The 19,407-nt window shown below is 41.5% G+C and overlaps 1 protein-coding gene across 1 annotated transcript in view; it reads left to right on the top strand.

Moving 5' to 3' along the window:
* TGFBR2 (transforming growth factor beta receptor 2) overlaps window positions 1–19,407 on the top strand; it is a 176,949-nt gene that overhangs the window by 79,500 nt on the left and 78,042 nt on the right. The window contains exon 3 of the mRNA XM_029589418.1: window positions 14,495–14,685. Within this exon, the coding sequence (XP_029445278.1) occupies window positions 14,495–14,685 (191 nt within the window). The remainder of the gene's footprint in view (window positions 1–14,494; window positions 14,686–19,407) is intronic.

Genomic DNA, 19,407 nt, shown 5'->3' with positions numbered 1-19,407 from the left:
GTCTGGTTATCAGTCAAGTAAGCTGGCAGTACTTTGGTATGACGAGATTTTATTGGCAGAAGAAGTGTTGGGTTTTTCCTACTTGTGAGGGGAGGAATTATTTTGGCCTTCACCTTTCTACCCTAATTTTTTAAAGCTTTATTTCCCTTTATTCAACATTGGGAAAAGGACATCGATTCAGGCTTGAAGACAGGCCAAAGGAGACAGTGATATTGGGGGTTGTTATTCTTTTGTTCATGACGATGAATTTTGCTATCCTCCATTTTTGTTTGAACACCAATCTCAGTCTGTTGCCTGGTGTTTTGTACCTCCTTCTTGAGTACCTGACTGAAGAGAGCTTCCTAAAGTGAGTAGCTTTTGGATATTAAAAGTAAGGCGTGAGAGCCTTTGTGAGCTAACCACCCCTAACACTGTGGGTCCTGGAGGCTCCAGCGCCCAGGGTCAGACGTTTGATGCATGAGCGAAGGATCAGAGAACCGGGATGGTGAAAGAGGCCCTGGGCATTGCTGTAATCTCTGGATTAGGGACTCTAAAACCAAGGTGGGGGGTACTTAAGCAAAAGGCAACAACAAAAAATAGAGGCAAATCATGAAAAGGTAACACTCAATTTCTGAATTTAAACTGTAGGTGTAACAGTATCCAATTTAAAAATTCAAATTTGTTCTCACCATGTCAGGTGAACTTTCCTAACTCCTCCTTGTAGATCAAATTGAATTTAGTCAATGGCTAGAATTCTCAAGTCCTTAAAGTGTTCTGGATACAATGTCTACCATTGGAGCCTCAATCCATTGAAACTGGATACAGCTGTGATGCTCTGTCATCCCTAGTTTCCAATTTCTGGGTGTGAGGATCACTTGGTAACTTGCCTGCCTGGTACAAAGGTAGTGGAACTCACTCACCATCTAGATAAGATTTTAGAGAGTGGTGGGGAGGAGCAGGCTGTCGTGGTACATGTGGGTACGAATGTTGTAAGAACATGCAGGAGGAAGATTCTAGAGGCTAAATTTAGGATCTTAGATAGGAAATTGAAATCCAGAACCTCCAGCATTGCATTCTCAGAAATGCTCCCTGTTCCACACACAGGACCCCAGAGGCAGGCCAAAATTCCAGAGTCTCAATGTGTAAATAAGACAGTGGTGCAGGCAAGAGGGTTTTAGGTTTGTTAGGCACTGGAAAACATTCTGGGAAAGGGGAACCAATTGTGATGGGATGGAATCCATCTTAACCAGAGTGGAACCAGGCTGCTAAAAAGGAGATAGAGTAGCGTTTAAACTAGAACATCAAATAAAACTGACAGTCGCTCAGCAGTGCATGGTTCAGAGGGAGGTATTTTCAAAGCATGCTGGTAAACAGAGTAAGTTAGAATGTCCTGATAGGATGGATGGTTGTAAAATGTGAAAAACCCAGATGTATGTAAATATAGAGCATGCAGATAAAAATGACTCCAAACTGCCTGTAACATCTGATAATAAACAAGTTGTGGTTACATATAAAAATAGAAATACAAATAAAACTACTTTAAAATATCTATATGCAAATACCAGAAATCTAAAAACTAAGACTGGAGACTTAGAATGTATGATGCTAAAGGAAGATATAGAGATAAAAGTTCACTTGGAGACCCGGTGGAAGGTGGATAACCAATGGGACACTGTGATACCAGGTAATAGGGATGTTTTTTGACGGTTTAAAAAAATCATCCGATATTTTTTAAATTGTTAAAAATCGGTACAGTGCGCGATACAATAGAAATTTTCATGATTTATTGTGAAAAATCGTTACTCCCGTTAGTGTCCACTAATGGGAGTTATTTGGGGGGAGTGCGGGAAAACCGGCACACCAAAACAACCTCTAAACCCACCCCGACCCTATAAAACGAATCCCTTACCTTCCCCCACCCCCCCGAACCCCCCCCAAAACTTTTTACGTGGTCCAGTGGGGGTGCGGGGACTGATCTCCCGCTCTTGGGCCATCGGCGCCATTTTGGCTGCCACTCAAAAATGGTGCAGATGGCCCGATTAAAAAAAACCCAACACACCCAACCCTTTAAAGATGACCCCTTAGCTTCTATATGGCATTAGGTCTACTGTAATGCATCTTGGTATTGGCCATGTCCCCAGAGAGCACTCAAACAGCAACAACCCTACCTATGAAAATTAATATTTATTTATTTATTTATTTATTTATTTAAGGCTTTTATATACCGACTTTCTTGATACAGATCAAATCAACTCGGTTTACATCGAACGAAGCAGAACTATAACCAACAATTCAACAAGAGACATTTATAAGGAGCATAAAAGTTACATTATAACAAAGTTGCCTTAACAGGGAGGAGGAAAAAAAGAGGGGGAGAACGAAAGATAAATAATTATATACAATAAGTTACTATATACAATGGAGAATGGGATGGAGGCAGAGGCCGAACCTCATGATAAAATGTGAGCAAGCTTAGCGTTTTGAGTATTTACATAAGAGATATGATGATTCTAAATCAGACTGTAGAACTAGTATCTGGGAAGGCTCGGCAGAATAGCCATACTATAAATATTACACCAGGCCTAAAATAGTGATAACCCATGCCTTCTGTTACTTGATTGACTTGCTGCTTAGTCTCAAAGATATGAAAAGCCCTGGATTCAGGAGGCATGGAAGCTTAGAGCACTTTAAGAAACTCCAATACAAATATATTTCTTAAGGATGTCCAGTGGTGAGATTGATACATTTTAAGAATCTACTTTAATCTTACTTTTTATACCTTGAAGATTTTTCTAGAATCTTGACTTTACTACTAAGAAGGATGTTGTTCTTAGAATAATGTTGGCTGCTTTATAAAGTCATCAATTGACCAGACATGTCTGCTATCTTGGCCTCCTCACACTACTGCAAATACTGTGCCTGAAACTTAGCAGCATCAAATGTAAAATTACATAGCTAAATCATACATCCTGAGAGGGTATCTTCCATTCTTGAAATGACTCTTTAGATCTCATCTAATGAAAGTCTTACCAGCTATTTGAAGCCTTCCTCTTATTCCTTGAGCAAACCCTGTATTTGAAACTTCAGCTAGGATTCTGACCTACAGCATTTCCAAGCTGGTCAGACAGATGATGAAATGCTAAGAAAAATCAGGGAAGCTAACCAATTTGGTAGTGCAATAATAATGAGAGATTTCAATTACCCCAGTATTGACTGAGTAAATGTAATATTAGGACTTGCTAGAGACATAGTTCATGGAAGTAATAAATGACTGCTTCATGGAGCAATTGGTTCAGGAACCAATGAGAGAGGGAGCTATTTTAGGTTTAATTCTTAGTGGACGTAGTATTTGGTGAGAGAGGTAATGGTGGTGGGGCCACTTGGCAATAGTGATCATAACCAGATCAAATTTAAACTAATAACTGGAAGGGGGGCAATAAGTAAATCTACAGCTCTAACACTAAATTTTCAAAAGGGAAACTTTGATAAAATGAGGAAAATAGAAAAAATCTGAAAGATGCAGCTGCAAAGGTTAAGTGTTCTATAAACAAAATATTCCTGAAGATAATGGAGGGTGGGAGACTCACTGAGACCTCATATGTTGCGTGCCCAATGTCTAGGCTTAATGAGAGCTTATAGTGGCGCAAGCTTCTCCTTATGATATAATCATAGGTCTCAATGAGCTGGATTTTACAGGACGCTTATAGACAACAGCTGTCCCAATGCACTAATGGTCTCAAGAGTGCTGAAAGAGTTGTACTTAACTTGCAACTTCAATGACCGACGTCAAGTTGACAAAAGCTAGTGATGGAGATGGTAAGATGGTAAAGTCCGACTTCTTTCCGACACGACGTGTTTCGAAGGGGAAACCTCCTTCCTCAGGGGGTCGGATACCGCTGTTCCCTGCTTCAGTCTCTTGCCGAAAATACTTGACTCTACTGTGGGTAAAAAAGGGGAGCACAAAGGAAATAGTGCATATTGAGTCCCACCACAAAGTATGATAGCAGTAAAAATAGGAAGAACACTCACTGTATGCGATACACTGACTTGAATTGCTGTTCTGAACGGCGTCTCTGTTACGCTCTATAAGTGAAACAACATACAATGGAAATCACCCCTTGAAAACTGTTATGAACTATATGCCTTAAGTCCGTGTACAATACCTTATCAGAGTGCTGGAGTCAATCGCTGTGCTGTGGATGCACTATTGGCAGCGCGCGGTTCAAAAACGCCGACCTTTAAGCAGCTGAAAAAAGCGCCAAAAATAGTGGGTGTATCCTATTATGGGCACTTACGTCACTGTGGGGGCCATTTTGGGACAGAAACTGTCCATATATGAACAATGACGTTGGCGGCGGCCATTTTGAAATTACTGCAGCTGGGGAACTCCCATATCGCAGTCTGCTGTCAAACACTGTCCATAAAAGGATCAAGGTTCTTGATCCGGCTCCTATGTTCAATCAAACGGACTTTGATCTTACGTGTCGTTCTGCCCACATATATTTTATGACATGGGCATATAAGTCCGTACACCCCAAAATCCGAATTGCAGTGTACTGCATGTCGCCGTGTAATATAAACCTGGGTGTTAGGATCCTGCCATGTGATGCCTGTAATGGCTTGGGAGCAAAAGCTACAGTTGCCACATTGTGTCTGCATCCCAGGCCCTCCGGGTCAGACACAATGTGGCAACTGTAGCTTTTGCTCCCAAGCCATTACAGGCATCACATGGCAGGATCCTAACACCTAGGTTTATATTACACGGCGACATGCAGTACACTGCAATTCGGATTTTGGGGTGTACGGACTTATATGCCCATGTCATAAAATATATGTGGGCAGAACGACACGTAAGATCAAAGTCCGTTTGATTGAACATAGGAGCCGGATCAAGAACCTTGATATAAAAGCCCCTATAGTACCACATTGCATCACACACCATCATAAATTTGAACAATTTCAGTGGCTAATCATTGAACAAGTGATACCATCCTGGAGAGGGGGAGATAGACTTTCAAGATTAAACCTGAAGGAACATCAATGGATTTATCGCCTTCAATCAGTTGAACCACATGGCCTCAATGAGAAGATAGAGTGGTACACTCTGATTTAAACTGTGTTCAGCGACTGCCCACACGGTCTGTGGACTCATTCCCTTTGTTCATTGGTTTCTTCTCTCACTTCAATAGTGGTAGTTTCATCACCACACTTATCAGGACTCTTTGTGAGTTGTTATTGTTCTGTTTTTGACATTCTCAATATGGCATTCTACAACGTTATTTTCCTTATTTGGACAGTTCATCCTCGAAATGAGACTATTCTAAATTGAAGCTGTTTCAAAATGGCAGCTGATTACGTCAGTATCCTTTTATGGACAGTGTTTGACAGCAGACTGCGATATGGGAGTTCCCCAGCTGCAGTAATTTCAAAATGGCCGCCGCCAACGTCATTGTTCATATATGGACAGTTTCTGTCCCAAAATGGCCCCCACAGTGACGTAAGTGCCCATAATAGGATACACCCACTGTTTTTGGCGCTTTTTTCAGCTGCTTAAAGGTCGGCGTTTTTGAACCGCGCACTGCCGATAGTGCATCCACAGCACAGCGATTGACTCCAGCACTCTGATAAGGTATTGTACACGGACTTAAGGCATATAGTTCATAACAGTTTTCAAGGGGTGATTTCCATTGTATGTTGTTTCACTTATAGAGCGTAACAGAGACGCCGTTCAGAACAGCAATTCAAGTCAGTGTATCGCATACAGTGAGTGTTCTTCCTATTTTTACTGCTATCATACTTTGTGGTGGGACTCAATATGCACTATTTCCTTTGTGCTCCCCTTTTTTACCCACAGTAGAGTCAAGTATTTTCGGCAAGAGACTGAAGCAGGGAACAGCGGTATCCGACCCCCTGAGGAAGGAGGTTTCCCCTCCAAAACACGTCGTGTCGGAAAGAAGTTGGACTTTACCATCTTACCATCTCCATCACTAGCTTTTGTCAACTTGACGTCGGTCATTGAAGTTGCAAGTTAAGTACAACTCTTTCAGCACTCTTGAGACCATTAGTGCATTGGGACAGCTGTTGTCTATAAGCGTCCTGTAAAATCCAGCTCATTGAGACCTATGATTATATCATAAGGAGAAGCTTGCGCCACTATAAGCTCTCATTAAGCCTAGACATTGGGCACGCAAAATATGAGGTCTCAGTGAGTCTCCCACCCTCCATTATCTTCAGGAATATTTTGTTTATAGTCTACATTGGTTGTTTCCTGGTATCTGTGGATTCTTGAATTAAGGTTAAGTGTTCAACAGACATGGACATTGTTTAAAAATAAATCCTAGATGTGCAGTCCAGATGTATTCCATGTATTAAGAAAGGTGGAAGGAAGACAAAATGATTACTGGCATGGTTAAAAGGTGAGGTGAAAGAAGCTATTTTAGCCAAAAAAAACATCCTTCAAAAATTGGAAGAAGGATCCATGTGAAGAAAATAGGATAAAGCATAAGCATTGTCAAGTTAAGTGTAAAACATTGATAAGACAGGCGAAGAGAGAATTTGAAATGAAGTTGACCGTAGAGGCAAAAACTCATAATAAAACTTTTTAAAATATATCCAAAGCAAGCAAGCTGTGAGGGAGTTGGTTGGACCGTTAGATGAACGAGGGGTTAAAGAAGCTCTTAGGAAAGATATGCCATTGCAGAAAGACTAAATGAATTCTTTGCTTTCATGTTTACTAATGAAGATGTTGGGGAGATACCAGTTCCAGAGATGGTTTTCAAGGGTGATGAGTCAGATGAACTGAACCAAATAACTGTGAACCTGGAAGATGTAGTAGGCCAGATTGACAAACTAAAGAGTAGCAAATCACCTGGGCCAGATGTTATGCATCCTAGGGTGCTGAAGAAATAAAAAATGAAATTTCTGATCTATTAGTTAACTTTTGTAATCTATCATTCCAATCTTACATTGGCCACCCTCCAGTCCTGAAGACTGGAGGGTGGCCAATGTAACCCCAATATTTTAAAAAAGGCTCTAGGAGCAATCTGGGAAACTATAGACCAGTGAGCCTGACTTCAGTGCCAGGAAAAATAGTGGAAACTATTCTAAAGATAAAAATTGTAGAGCATATAGAAAGACATGGTTTAATGGAACACAGTCAAAATGGATTTACCCAAGGGAAGTCTTGCCTAACAAATGTGCTTCATATTTTTGAAGGGGTTAATAAACATGTGGATAAAGGTGAACCGGTAGATGTAGTGTATTTGGATTTTCAGAAGGCGTCAATTTTCTCAGTGGACAAGGGTAAACAGTGGAGTGCCTCAGGGATCTGTACTTGGACCAGTGCTTTTCAATATATATATAAATGATCTAGAAAGGAATACGATGAGTTGGGTTATCAAATTTGCGGTTGATACAAAATTATTCGGTGTAGTTAAATCACAAGCGGACTGTGATACATTACAGGAGGACCTTGCAAGACTGGAAGATTGGGCATCCAAATGGCAGATGAAATTTAATGTGGACAAGTGCAAGGTGTTGCATATAGGGAAAAATAACCCTTGCTGTAGTTACACAATGTTGGGTTCCATATTAGGTGCTACAACCCAAGAAAGAGATTTAGGCATCATAGTGGATAATACTTTAAAATCGTCAGCTCAGTGTGCTGCAGCAGTCAAAAAAGCAAAGAGAATGTTAGGAATTATTAGGAAGGGAATGGTTGTTTAAAACAGGAAATGTCATAATGCCTCTGTATCGCTCCATGGTGAGACCGCACCTTGAATACTCTGTAGAATTCTGGTCGCTGCATCTCAAAAAAGATATAGTTGCGATGGAGAAGATACAGAGAAGGGCAACCAAAATGATAAAGGGGATGGAACAACTCCCCTATGAGGAATGGCTGAAGAGGTTAGGGCTGTTCAGCTTGGAGAAGAGACGGCTGAGGTGGGATATGATAGAGGTCTTTAAAATCATGAGAGGTCTTGAACGGGTAGATGTGAATCGGTTATTTACACTTTCGGAAAATAGAAGGACTAGGGGTCACACCATGAAGTTAGCAAGTAGCACATTTAAGACTAGTCAGAGAAAATTCTTTTTCACTCAATGCACAATTAAGCTCTGGAATTTGTTGCCAGAGGAAGTGCTTAGTGCAGTTAGTGTAGCTGGGTTCAAAAACGTTTGGATAAGTTTTTGGAGGAGAAGTCCATTAACTGCTATTAATCAAGTTGACTTAGGGAATGGCCCCTGCTATTAATTGCATCAGTAGCATGGGATCTTCTTGGTGTTTGAGTACTTGCCAGGTTCTTGTGGCCTGGTTTGGCCTCTGTTGGAATGCTGAACTCCTGTGGTTCTAAGGTCCTTACCTTCTAGATTCCATCAACTTTGTCATAGTTCTCCTCTCTCCAATTGTGCTGGTATCTGAACTGTTAGGATCTTTTGCAGGCACAGAAAAAAGTGCAGATTTGGGGATCCCTTCCAGAGATGGCAGTGAGGTTCTGAAATCAGGACTCAAGATTATCTCCAGGTTAGGAAGAGATGATGCACCTTCTCCCATGCTCATCCTTGTAATAGCCTCACCAGCCTGGAAATTCACCATGAAGGATGCCACAAACAAGTCAACAATATCCAGAACTGGGTTTGGAGCTTAGGCAGGGCAAGTTTTAATCTTACCCTTACATTTCACCATTGTTGTGAAGAAAGAAGCAATTATGATAAATGAAGAAGTTGCCCAGGATTGTTGGAGACTCTCCACAGCATCTCACTGGGTGGGCACTATCTTGAAATATCCCTGGAATCCATTTTTTATATGTTACATATAAGAATAATTGTTGTGTGTTCATGGTGCTGAGTTCATTCCTCGTGCTTTTTAACTTTTTATACACTGTTACTATTACCTTATCTGACTGTAATTGTTCTTGTTTACTCATTTAATGCCTGATTATTTGAAGATCTGATACAACTCACTTTGAATTCTTTATGTTATAAAAGTGTGTCACAAGTAAATGATTATAATGATGATACTTTATAAACTGGGAAACACAGTGTTTTTATTTTGTGTGTGTTTTAATTATGTGGGGGGGGGGTGTATATGGTGGGGATTGTATGTATGAAGTCCGGTGTGAATGGGGGTTAAGTATGAGTTGACATGTTTGAGTATGATATTTAAAAGTTCAGATGTGAACATTTTTGAATCGTGTAAAACCTCAGATGTGAATATTTTTGAAAGTGTTAAACCATTGTGAAATTGATTTACATATGGTCCACTCGCAATATAAGTGGTTAATGTGAAAAGATGTGATAAAATAAAGGATAATTATGAGAATGTATTCTTTATGACCTCTGACTTGTATGATACCTTTATTTTCTCTGGAGACATCATTTTTATTTTCTGTAGGAAGATATTTTCTTGCTTGTTTGTGATGAAATTAATAAAAATAAAATTAAAAAAAAATTTAATTTGTAATCATTTTTTGCAGCATCTTCAAATACTGTTAAATGATTTTTGCTCTCTTCTTCTGTCTTCTCCTATATTAAGGGGATGAAGTGGGTATGATTGTCAATCCAATTTTAATACGTAGCAAATGGGCATTCTGCCAATTTACTTATTTGACAAATTTGGCCTTTTGAAAATAAGAAAAAAGCACACAATCTGTTTTGCCTTGCAAATGAGCATCCCTGGAGTTCCCTATTTCTCAGTGTTGAAAACATTTAAACAATCTAATTTTTTCACCCTTGTATTTAATTAGAAATGAATATTCATTGCCTTATGACATGTGGCTAGGGCAGAGGTCTGCAACCTTTGGCTCTTTAAATACCTGAATATAGCTCCATCATGGGGGTATTGGCAGACAATGGTGTAGATAAAAAAAAAAAAAAAATATCAGTAGGGATGGGGTAGTCATTGAGAGAGAGAGAGAGAGAGAGAGGGAGAGATAGTATGGGGGTGTTTGAGAGAGATTGCCAGGATTGGAGATTGAGAGACTGAAGGATAAGAGAAAGAAAGAGAATGACTCCTGGAGATGCAAGGGGATTGAGAGCAAGAGAGAGAGTGACTTGGGAAGAGGGAGAAAGAGAGACAGTGAGTGCTGAGAATGAGGTAGAATTAAAGAGAACAAGAGAGAATGACCAATAGGGATGAGGGATATTGAGAGAGAGCGTGTGACTGCTGGGAATAGGGAGGACTGAGAGAGAGCGAGAGAGAGAGTAACTCCTGGGAATAAGGGGGGATTGGAAGATAGGGACTGATAGGAATAAGACTGCATTGTGAGAGTCATTCACTGCTGGGGATAAAGGAGAGCTGGAGAGAGAGAGTGACTGTTGGGAATGGATGGATTGGAGAAATGACTGCTGGGGGATTAGGGAGGATAGAAAGAGTGAGACTGACCACTAATGAGGGTGAAATTGAGAGAGAGAGAGAGAGAGAGAGTGAGTGATTTATGGCAATGGGGGATTGAAGAAACCAAGAGACTGAGGATAAGGAGGGACTGAGAGGGAGTGACTGCTGGGGATAAAGAGGATAGAGAGAGTGACTGCTTGGGGATAGGAATGATAGAGAGAAAAAAGTGATTGCTGGGGATAAGGGGGATTAAGAGGAAGTGATGCTAAGGATGGAAGATTGAGAAAGTGAGCGATGGCAGGGGATTAGGAGAATTATGAGTGACTGCTGGGGATAGGGGAATTGAAAGTTTGAGATAATGGAGGATTAGTAGAAATAAAGAGAAAGAGAGACTGAAGGGTTTTGGAGATTGAGAGAGAGTGACTACTGGAGATGGTAGGATTGAGAAAGTGAGTGTGTGTGATTTCAGGGGACAAGGGGAACTGAGTTAGAGTGACTGCCAGGGATAAGGAGGACAGAGAGTGTGTGGCTGCTGGGTAAGGGAGGACTGAAAGAGGGAGAGAGAAATAGTACCTGCTGGGGAAAGGATTGCTGAGAATGAGGAGAATTGAAAGGCAGAAAGTGACTGCTGGGGATTAGGGAAGCTAGAGAGAGTATCTGTAGGCAATGGGGGATTAAAAGAGACAAAGTGACTGCTACGGAATAGGGCAGATAGAGAGAGAATAACTGCTTAGGATAAAGGACATTGTGTGTGAGAGAGAGTGACTGCTTGGGATGCTGGGTGAGACAGAGTGACTGATGGAGATGGTAATGATTGAGAAAGAGATTGGCTGCTGAGGCTGGGAAGTTGCGAGAGAGAATGTTGGAATAGGATGAGATTGAGAGAAACAGAGTGACCACTGGAGATGGGCGGGGGGGAGGATAGGTGGTGATTTACATAAGTGTTGAGAATTCCAATAGGGTTGCAGCTCTCGAAATATTTAGGGCAAATTAAAAAAAACTGTGAAATGGCTCTTTTTGTTAAAAGGTTGTAGATTGCTGGGTAGCTAAGGAGCTGGAAATTGTCAAGCTGTCAGTTTGTATGCTATGCATACATTTTTTAATAGGGCCCACAGTTTGGTTTTTTTTAAGTTATGAAAGCTAATCTTTCTTCTCTTCTTTAGGATGTATTTAAAATCTAAAGCAGCACCTTAATGTCAATAACTTCTGGCTTTGACTTTTACTCAGAATATGTAACTAAGTACACAGTGCATAACTCGTGATGTAGCCTTGGATATTGGGAATTTAGCACATAGACCACAGCTGCCTGTTTAGGCCTCAAAACGCCCTGCCCCCTTAAATTCATTCCCTTTTAGTAGATGGGGTACCCTGCCCGTTTTAGCATTATTTAGTATGGTTAAAAGAAAAAAATAACATATTAGAATGAGCAATAATATTTTTAGGTTTACTATAAATTTGTGTCCTGTGACTTTGGCGTGCTCAGTGCTTGAGGTGGCAAAAGCATCAAATAAACTTTGAAAGCTGACAGAATGAAAGTGCAGTTTTGTTGGCTTTCACTGGCCATGACCAGTCTGGCCACTCTGACATGTTCATGTGGCAACCATAGCAGAACCACAGTAAACCGAGAGAGACAAAGGGTCTGCTCCAATGTCAAGTGCTTTCATTTCAAACAACACAGCAATGTCAACGACATAGTCTATTATTTCATGTCATTTTTCAAAAGAAACTATTGTAAAAGTCCCAAAATTTCACTTTATATTTATTGCGTTTTTAGTGTTCACTGTTTTGCGGAAGGGAAAAAAAAAAAAGCCCCTCCCGCCCCCCCCCCCCCCCCACACACAGAAAAACCAAAATGGGATTTGGTTAAGAGTCTTGCCATAATGGCCTGCAGACCCCCTAGTTCTTAAGCATATCAGAAAGTTAATTACAAAGGGGGCAGAGAAGCCTTGGAGTAATGATAGGTATAATGGGAAAACTAAAGACAGGGATGCAGGGGGCCTAACAGGGATTTATTGTAGCTTTAATTAGAAACCTGGCAGAATGGAATGCTGCTTTCGGGCTGACAGACTTGTTGGCAGAAGCGGCCTATGATATGTCCACAAAGAAACACACGGATTTTGCTTGGCAACCTGTCACTTTCAGCAGCTTTTCCAACTGAAAAAAAAAAAAAAAAAAGACTGCATCTTGAAAAATTATTTTGCAGTTGATGGACTGCAATTGACAGTTTGCCAAAGGTTAATTCTGGAATTTTCAGCAGAAGGCTTGAAAGGAAATAATAAAAACAAAACACATAGTTGTGCTTTCTTTTTTTCTCTCTTTTATTTTCAGTACAAAGTTGGCTTGTTTCATTATGGGCTCTGTGATAATTACATTTTACTTGATATTAAGCTAGATTAAAAACAGCCAGTTGGGTAATTATCTGCAATAGCGATGGAGCCAGTTAACTGTGGCACCTATTACTTAAATATAGCGTGTTCCTCTTTTTTTTTTACTGTGTTTATAGTACAGCTACCAGAGTTAAGATACAGAATAAGAAACAAAAGAACATACAAGGCTCAGTTCACCCAAAATCTTTTTGGCTTCTGGAAGGTAAGCCGAGCCAAAAACCTCAACAGCAATTGTCATAAAAACAGATATTTGGGAAATATTCGGCAAACAAAAAAATATTCATCGCAGGCTAGAAAAGATATCCAGAGTATTCAGGACAGTTCACAATGCTTATCTCATTAACAGCCTCAGAAGCCTAAAACTACTGATTCATCCAAATATATAAGCATCACTTTTTCATCTCTAGGAGCCCTCAAACCTGAGTATATTTGCTCCTCTCTGAAGCTGGCATAAGTCTGAGGCTGAGTGGTTCTATATCTGTGCAACTCCTCTTATTTCTTATGGTAGTGATAGTACACTTTTAAAATAATTTTTTTAATACTTTTGAAAAAGTAGGAAAGTTATTTGCGTCAAACTTGTATATTGTATCTCCTCAAAAACTTTCCTCTGTTTGGATCTGGCTAATGCTTACCACACACAAGTCGTTTTTAGAAGAGTCAGTGCCACATTTCCTGCTGAGTTCACAGTGCTTGCCTTAACACTACCCTAATGTATACATTAGCCTATATAACATTCACGACTCTCTCATACTGATCTACTCTGTATTTCCTTGCTTTCACATCATAATACCCTCTTTCTCTCATACTTATTCAGTCATACCTCACACTCCACACTATACATAAATGCAATTCTTTTCCACATCTGCACCTCTAATCTTCTCAAATATATAACACATAGCTATGCAACCATTCTTAGAACTGTGGGAATATCAGAAGACAGTACTATCATAATGGTCAGCTACGTTATCAAGCATAAATTATCCATACTGACTACATCTAGCACAAGGTAGCTCTATAGCATACACTCATAGCTAGAGAACACACATTTCTCTCACACCATATATGCACCTCCACATAGAGGTATAACCCCAGTAGATACTAATAATAATATCACATCATTTGATATAAAGAAAAGCTAGGTGGTATAATATGATTTTCAATCCATGTGGCCTATGAAAAATGGATTTTTATTTGATGTTTATGTTTTCAGTTAACTCTCCTGTTCTTTCACTATTTGATCCATACTAAGAGATCTGTTTACTAAAAGGTATTAGTGATAATGCAAGTGTTTAATGTGCATTGATGCCCACTTGACAAACATTACAACAGCATTAACCTGCATCACCATAATTGGCAGTATTTTTTGCGACAATGTGGGATTTAAAAAAAAAAAAGTGCTAATTAAAATGAAAAACTATGCTAATTAGCTCATTTACACATTTTTGCATGCTCATGGGTACTTGCCAGGTTCTTGTGGCCTGGATTGGCCACTGTTGGAAACGGGATGCTGGGCTTGATGGACTCTTGGTCTGACTCAGCATGGCAATTTCTTATGTTCTTATGGTGACATCCTTTTGGGCCCCATTTATGTATATGATAAGGTCCTACTGCGGTGTTTGCTATTTTAAGTATGCACAAGAGGGCCTTAGAGTACATGCTAAAGTTATTGCATAGATCCCTGCAAGTGTCCCAAAAATACAAAAGGAAACACCTAAAAGAGAATTCATTCGTGCCACTTAAGCTTATCTTTGAGTCCTTTATTGTTCTTGTTTTTAATTTCCCTTATAAATTTTAGGAAAAAGAAAGGTGGAAGTGTAACCTTAGAAACAAGATGCCATGATCCAAAAGAGAAACTTTATGGCTATGATGTACCTGACAACCGATTCTCCCTGTGTGTGATGGAGGAAAAGGACGTGCCCGATGAAAAGGTGTATATGTGCTTTTGCACAGGAACGGAATGCAACAATGTGCTCTATTTTGCTGATGGTAAGTCCTCTTCCTACAAGGGAAAATGTCACATAATATTGTCCATGGTTTCATTACTTCTCGAGGGTTTCATGCATGGATAGATAGTGGTGCATTTGAAGATTAAAAGTTTTTTTTGTTAAATTTAGACCAGTGTGATCTGGTATGCATAGGACTAATAGCAGAAGACAAACATCAAGTCACAGGGTCTTATTTTTATAATGTTAACAATACTTATCATGTTGATAATGCTATTAGACATTTCCTCCTCCCCTACCAGGAGTGCAGGTTAGAGCAGTCTCATATTTTACACTGGCTACTAGCAGTCAAGTGGCGTGTCAGTGTGATCCATTCAATAATGGATTGCAGCCATGGCTGGCCATAACTCCTGATGACAATCCCACAGATGCCAGTCTTCAGTGAGACGGTAAATAATATCACTAAGCATTGATGCCGATGCCAAGCATGAATAGATGGGATGACAAGAAACTGATTATTGAGCTGCTAACTACAGAGCTGAAAATCGCATCTTGATTGCTCGCTTGGTTTCATTCCTCACCTTATTGATCTTTTTGCCTAGGTTTTCTTTCTTGTTAGTCCTTTTATTTTGTTTTGTTTAGATTGGGGTCTCATGCATTCTTAGAATAAAATGTTTTATTACAGCTGCGCCAGGACTGGTTTAGTGCTTAGAGCAATGGACTGGGAACCTGCTTCTCCGGCTGACACTCTTTGTGACTTGGGCAAGTCATTATATTTCCTCTTGTCTCAGATGCTCACTTATGGGTAGATGTCAAAGGGGTTCTAAACATAAAATTAGCCTATATGTATGTAAATAGCCTGTATTCCCGTATGTGCTAGTTTATGAACATCAAAAAGTATGCGCATATTTTTGGTTTCGTGCGCACATTTATCGGTGCAAAAAAGGGGTGGTCTAGGGTATGCTGGGGCAGGGATGTTGCTGTTTTCCAAGAGATATTCGCGAATAAATTATTAACCTTATTTGCTCAGTTTTACACTTGCCAATTGATTGGTGCACTTGAAATTGAACTTGTCTGTCTGCAGTTTTTGGGGTGGGAGGACTGGCTGAACTGGTGGGGAGGTTCAGGATGAAGTGCTAGAGGGTCTAGATGAACTGGAGACAGACTGGGTAAACTGGTGGGGCAATCTCAAACCGGTGAGTTCAAGTCTGTGTGCAAGAAAGTATTTTAAAATGATTTTCAGACATATTATAAAATACCTGTTTTTATATGTCCATGTTCTATTTTTTACACACTTAAGATATATGCACTAACATTGGCAGCCGGGACATTGCCCTCCCTCACAGGACCCTCTGTGCCCGACCCCATTTGCCACCCCCTCCCCACAGCACTGGACACTAGCCCTCTCCAACCTCTATTAATGACCAGATACCAAGGTCGTGGTATAACAAAGGCCGCAACTTTTTTGAACAATACAATGAAGTAATACATACAGTACCGGAGCCATAGATCTCACATGCGGTATCACTGCGCTGCCCCCCCCCCGGTTTGCTATCCGCCACACTGGAGCAAGATGACCAGGGTGTATCTGCGCCCCCCCCCCCCCCCCCCCGCCGCCGCCTTTGAGCAAGGGAGGCCCACCCCAGGTGGTACTGCGCCCCAAGGTGTCCTCAAGAACTGTCCTTACCAGGGTGTATTACAGCGATTAGACCAGCAGCATGTCAGACATCACCTTGACCCCTCCCCCCCCAACCCCGGCTCAGGTACCTTGCCACCAGCATGAGGCAGTTGCTAACTTGCCTCATGCCCCCCATCACCTAGCTGTGGCCGTAGAACACCCTAATGCCCAAGATTTCATCTAATTCATCTTGCAATGCATTATTGAACAAATCCTGCCCTGTGTCTGATAAATGTACCAGATCCTGCCTGTAAAGCCCACCACATTGAATATTGGCCCACCTGTGTTGTATCTGACGCCTCCCCCCCCCCCCCAAGCCCTGTACACATGCACCTACCTGCCTGTTCCACTTTCTGCATCCCCCTGTTTCATAACTTACAGTCGCTCCATTTCTGCACAGTATAATGTCAGACCGCCAAGCAGCTGTGCCTGAATAAGGTAAATAATGCCTTAAAGTCCTCCCGAATAACATTCAGCAACTGTCTGCAAGAAAATTTCCCAAGATCAATGCTGCCCAAGGGGATAATAATAACATGCGGCTGCCCACACGCTGCTCTTCGAACCCGCATCAAGGGTAAAAGCTGTTCCCATAGCATGTCACGATGGCCAATCCATTCCACGTGGACCCCGCATAGTGCCAACCCCAAATGCATCCTGTATGACCACTCACTTGCCCTCCTGGCTGCCCAGTGGACAAAGGAGTGTCCCACAATCCAGACTGTCCTTTGCCTGTTGGGCACTCCTGCAACGTATATTAACGACATATTTAATTATTATCTGATCCTGTTCTCACATACAAATTAACTGTTGATGACTTCCACCTGCCTATTCTCTGTATCTCCACATTTAAGCCTGCCCTCGCTGCACTAGTTGCTGCATCAATCCTGAATGAGTGAGTGCTGAACTCCCCCGGGTTCAAACCTAGGACAGCTACCACCCTCCTAAACACCTCCATAAACTGATACTTGGTGAGTGGTGCCCCATCGGCTTGTATCTATAAATGAAGTCCCCCGGAAGGTCTGTCTGCTAAATATATAACCAAATTACACATTGGGGCCCCCCTTCCTTCTTGGTCGGTCTTTGAACGATGTGTTACTATAAACATTGCCCCATCCCTGATCTGAACATTCCTCATCAAAATGTCATTATGGCTGTTGTCAGTCTTGGATGTGGCCACTAACTCACTCACCCTCATCGCTCTGAAAAAGGCCAATGAGAGAGCCACCCTAAAAAGGCGAATTTCAAAATCGGAACTGCACATCCCAGTGAGGGCATCTCACAAGCGTATTAGTAACTCATGTCTGAGAAGCTTTCTAAGATCCTTCCTTTTATCCTTCCTCTGACCCCATGCTACTAACATCTTCTTTACCATAAAAGCCCTAGTTGGGTCCCCCTATCCCTGGGGCCTTGGAGAAGAAGGCAAATCCGGCAAGGTGACTCACAATGGTGCCCCTGGACATTCCTGCCTCCTTAGCCCTAACAACATATTGAATCAACAGACTTTGTGACACCGGTCCATGGACCCACCCGTATCCCACCAAAAATGCTCGCACATGATCATATCCATGAGAATAAGTGGCCCAAGTCGCTGGGGCCAACACGCCATGCAACAGCTGAGTGGTGGTCACATCCCAATGTCCATAGGAACTCCAGGAATGTTGTAGCCTCTGCATCCGTGTTCAGAACCTGCATGTGAAATGAATCCCATTTAGCACGAGAGAGCACATCAGCCACCCTGTTGCTCATGCCAAGCATGTGCTGGGCTCTCATGGTTATGTTAAAATGCCAACACCACAAAACTATTTGCCTACATAACTCGGCCACCCGGGGGCATTTCACTAAGTGCCTGTTAATAATCTCAACCACCACCCGGTTATCACACCAAAAGATTATTCGATTGTTGGCCAGTCTTACCCCCCACAATACCAATGCCACCAGTATGGAGAATAACTCCAGGAATGTTATATTCCTTGTCAGATCAGTGACCCTCCAAGCTGCTGGCCAAGGTTCGGCACACCTTGACCTCTGACAATATACTCTGAATCCCCAAGCACATGTCGCATCTGAGTAAATGTCTAAGTCACAGAGTAAATGTCTTAGACACTGGAGAATCTTGCTACAATGATACCCCATTGCATTCACTTAGAAAATTGACTTATATAGACCAATCCTTCTTTATGTCCACAGACACGGGGATAAAATGATATGGCCTGCTAATACCCATGGTAGCCTGGGACAACTTTCTGAGAAATACCCTCCCGAGGGACTATATGCTGGCCAATGTAAACTTCTTTGCTGCTAACGCCTTCTGAAGCATATCGCGCAACTTGTCCGAAGGAAGCCTAGACACCATTTCCTCTGAATCACGCTCAATACTCAAAAAAGACAGGACCTTGTGTAGACCTTCTGTCTTGACCTTGGCCAGTGGTACGTTGAACTTGGCAGCCATGTACTGGAATTTGATCAAAAGTTTGGCAAAAGTATCAGACTCTGCAGGCCCCATGAATAAAAAATCATTGAGGTAGTGTTTGACATTCGGAATGCCAACTCGCTGCTCCACAACCTAATATAAAAAGGTACTGAATAACTTGAAGGAAGCACAAGACACAGTGCAACCCATTGGCATGTGCTTGTCAAAAGTACTGTCCCTTGAACTGGAATCCTAATAAAGGGAAGCTACTCGGGGGGACCGAAGCAGCCTAAAAGCCGATTCAATGTCAGTTTTTGCCATCAGTGCCCACTTCTCGCAACTCCTCAACAATGCCACTGCACTGTTGAAAGTTCCACATTGTACAGAGCACTCATCCTGCGGCAAATGATTGTTCACAGACCTTCCAGGTGGGGGAGAGATGTTTTGGATGAGTCTAAATTTCCCCAGCTCCTTTTTTGGGATGACTGCCAAAGGAGAAAATATCATCTTCACAAATGGCGGATCAATGAAAGGGCCGGCTATCCTGCCAAGTCCTATCTTATTATTAATCTTCTGTTGCACTATGTCCGTGTAGAGCCCTAGTGAATCCCTATTGCGTGCCAAGCTCTTTGAAATCTGACCCTGGAAAGTAATTGGGAATTCCAGTTGAAACCCAC

Source organism: Rhinatrema bivittatum, chromosome 2 (assembly GCF_901001135.1).
Source record: "Rhinatrema bivittatum chromosome 2, aRhiBiv1.1, whole genome shotgun sequence".
NCBI lineage: Eukaryota > Metazoa > Chordata > Amphibia > Gymnophiona > Rhinatrematidae > Rhinatrema > Rhinatrema bivittatum.
The sequence above is the reverse complement of the archived record's forward strand: the minus strand, read 5'-3'. Positions and strand labels throughout refer to the sequence as shown.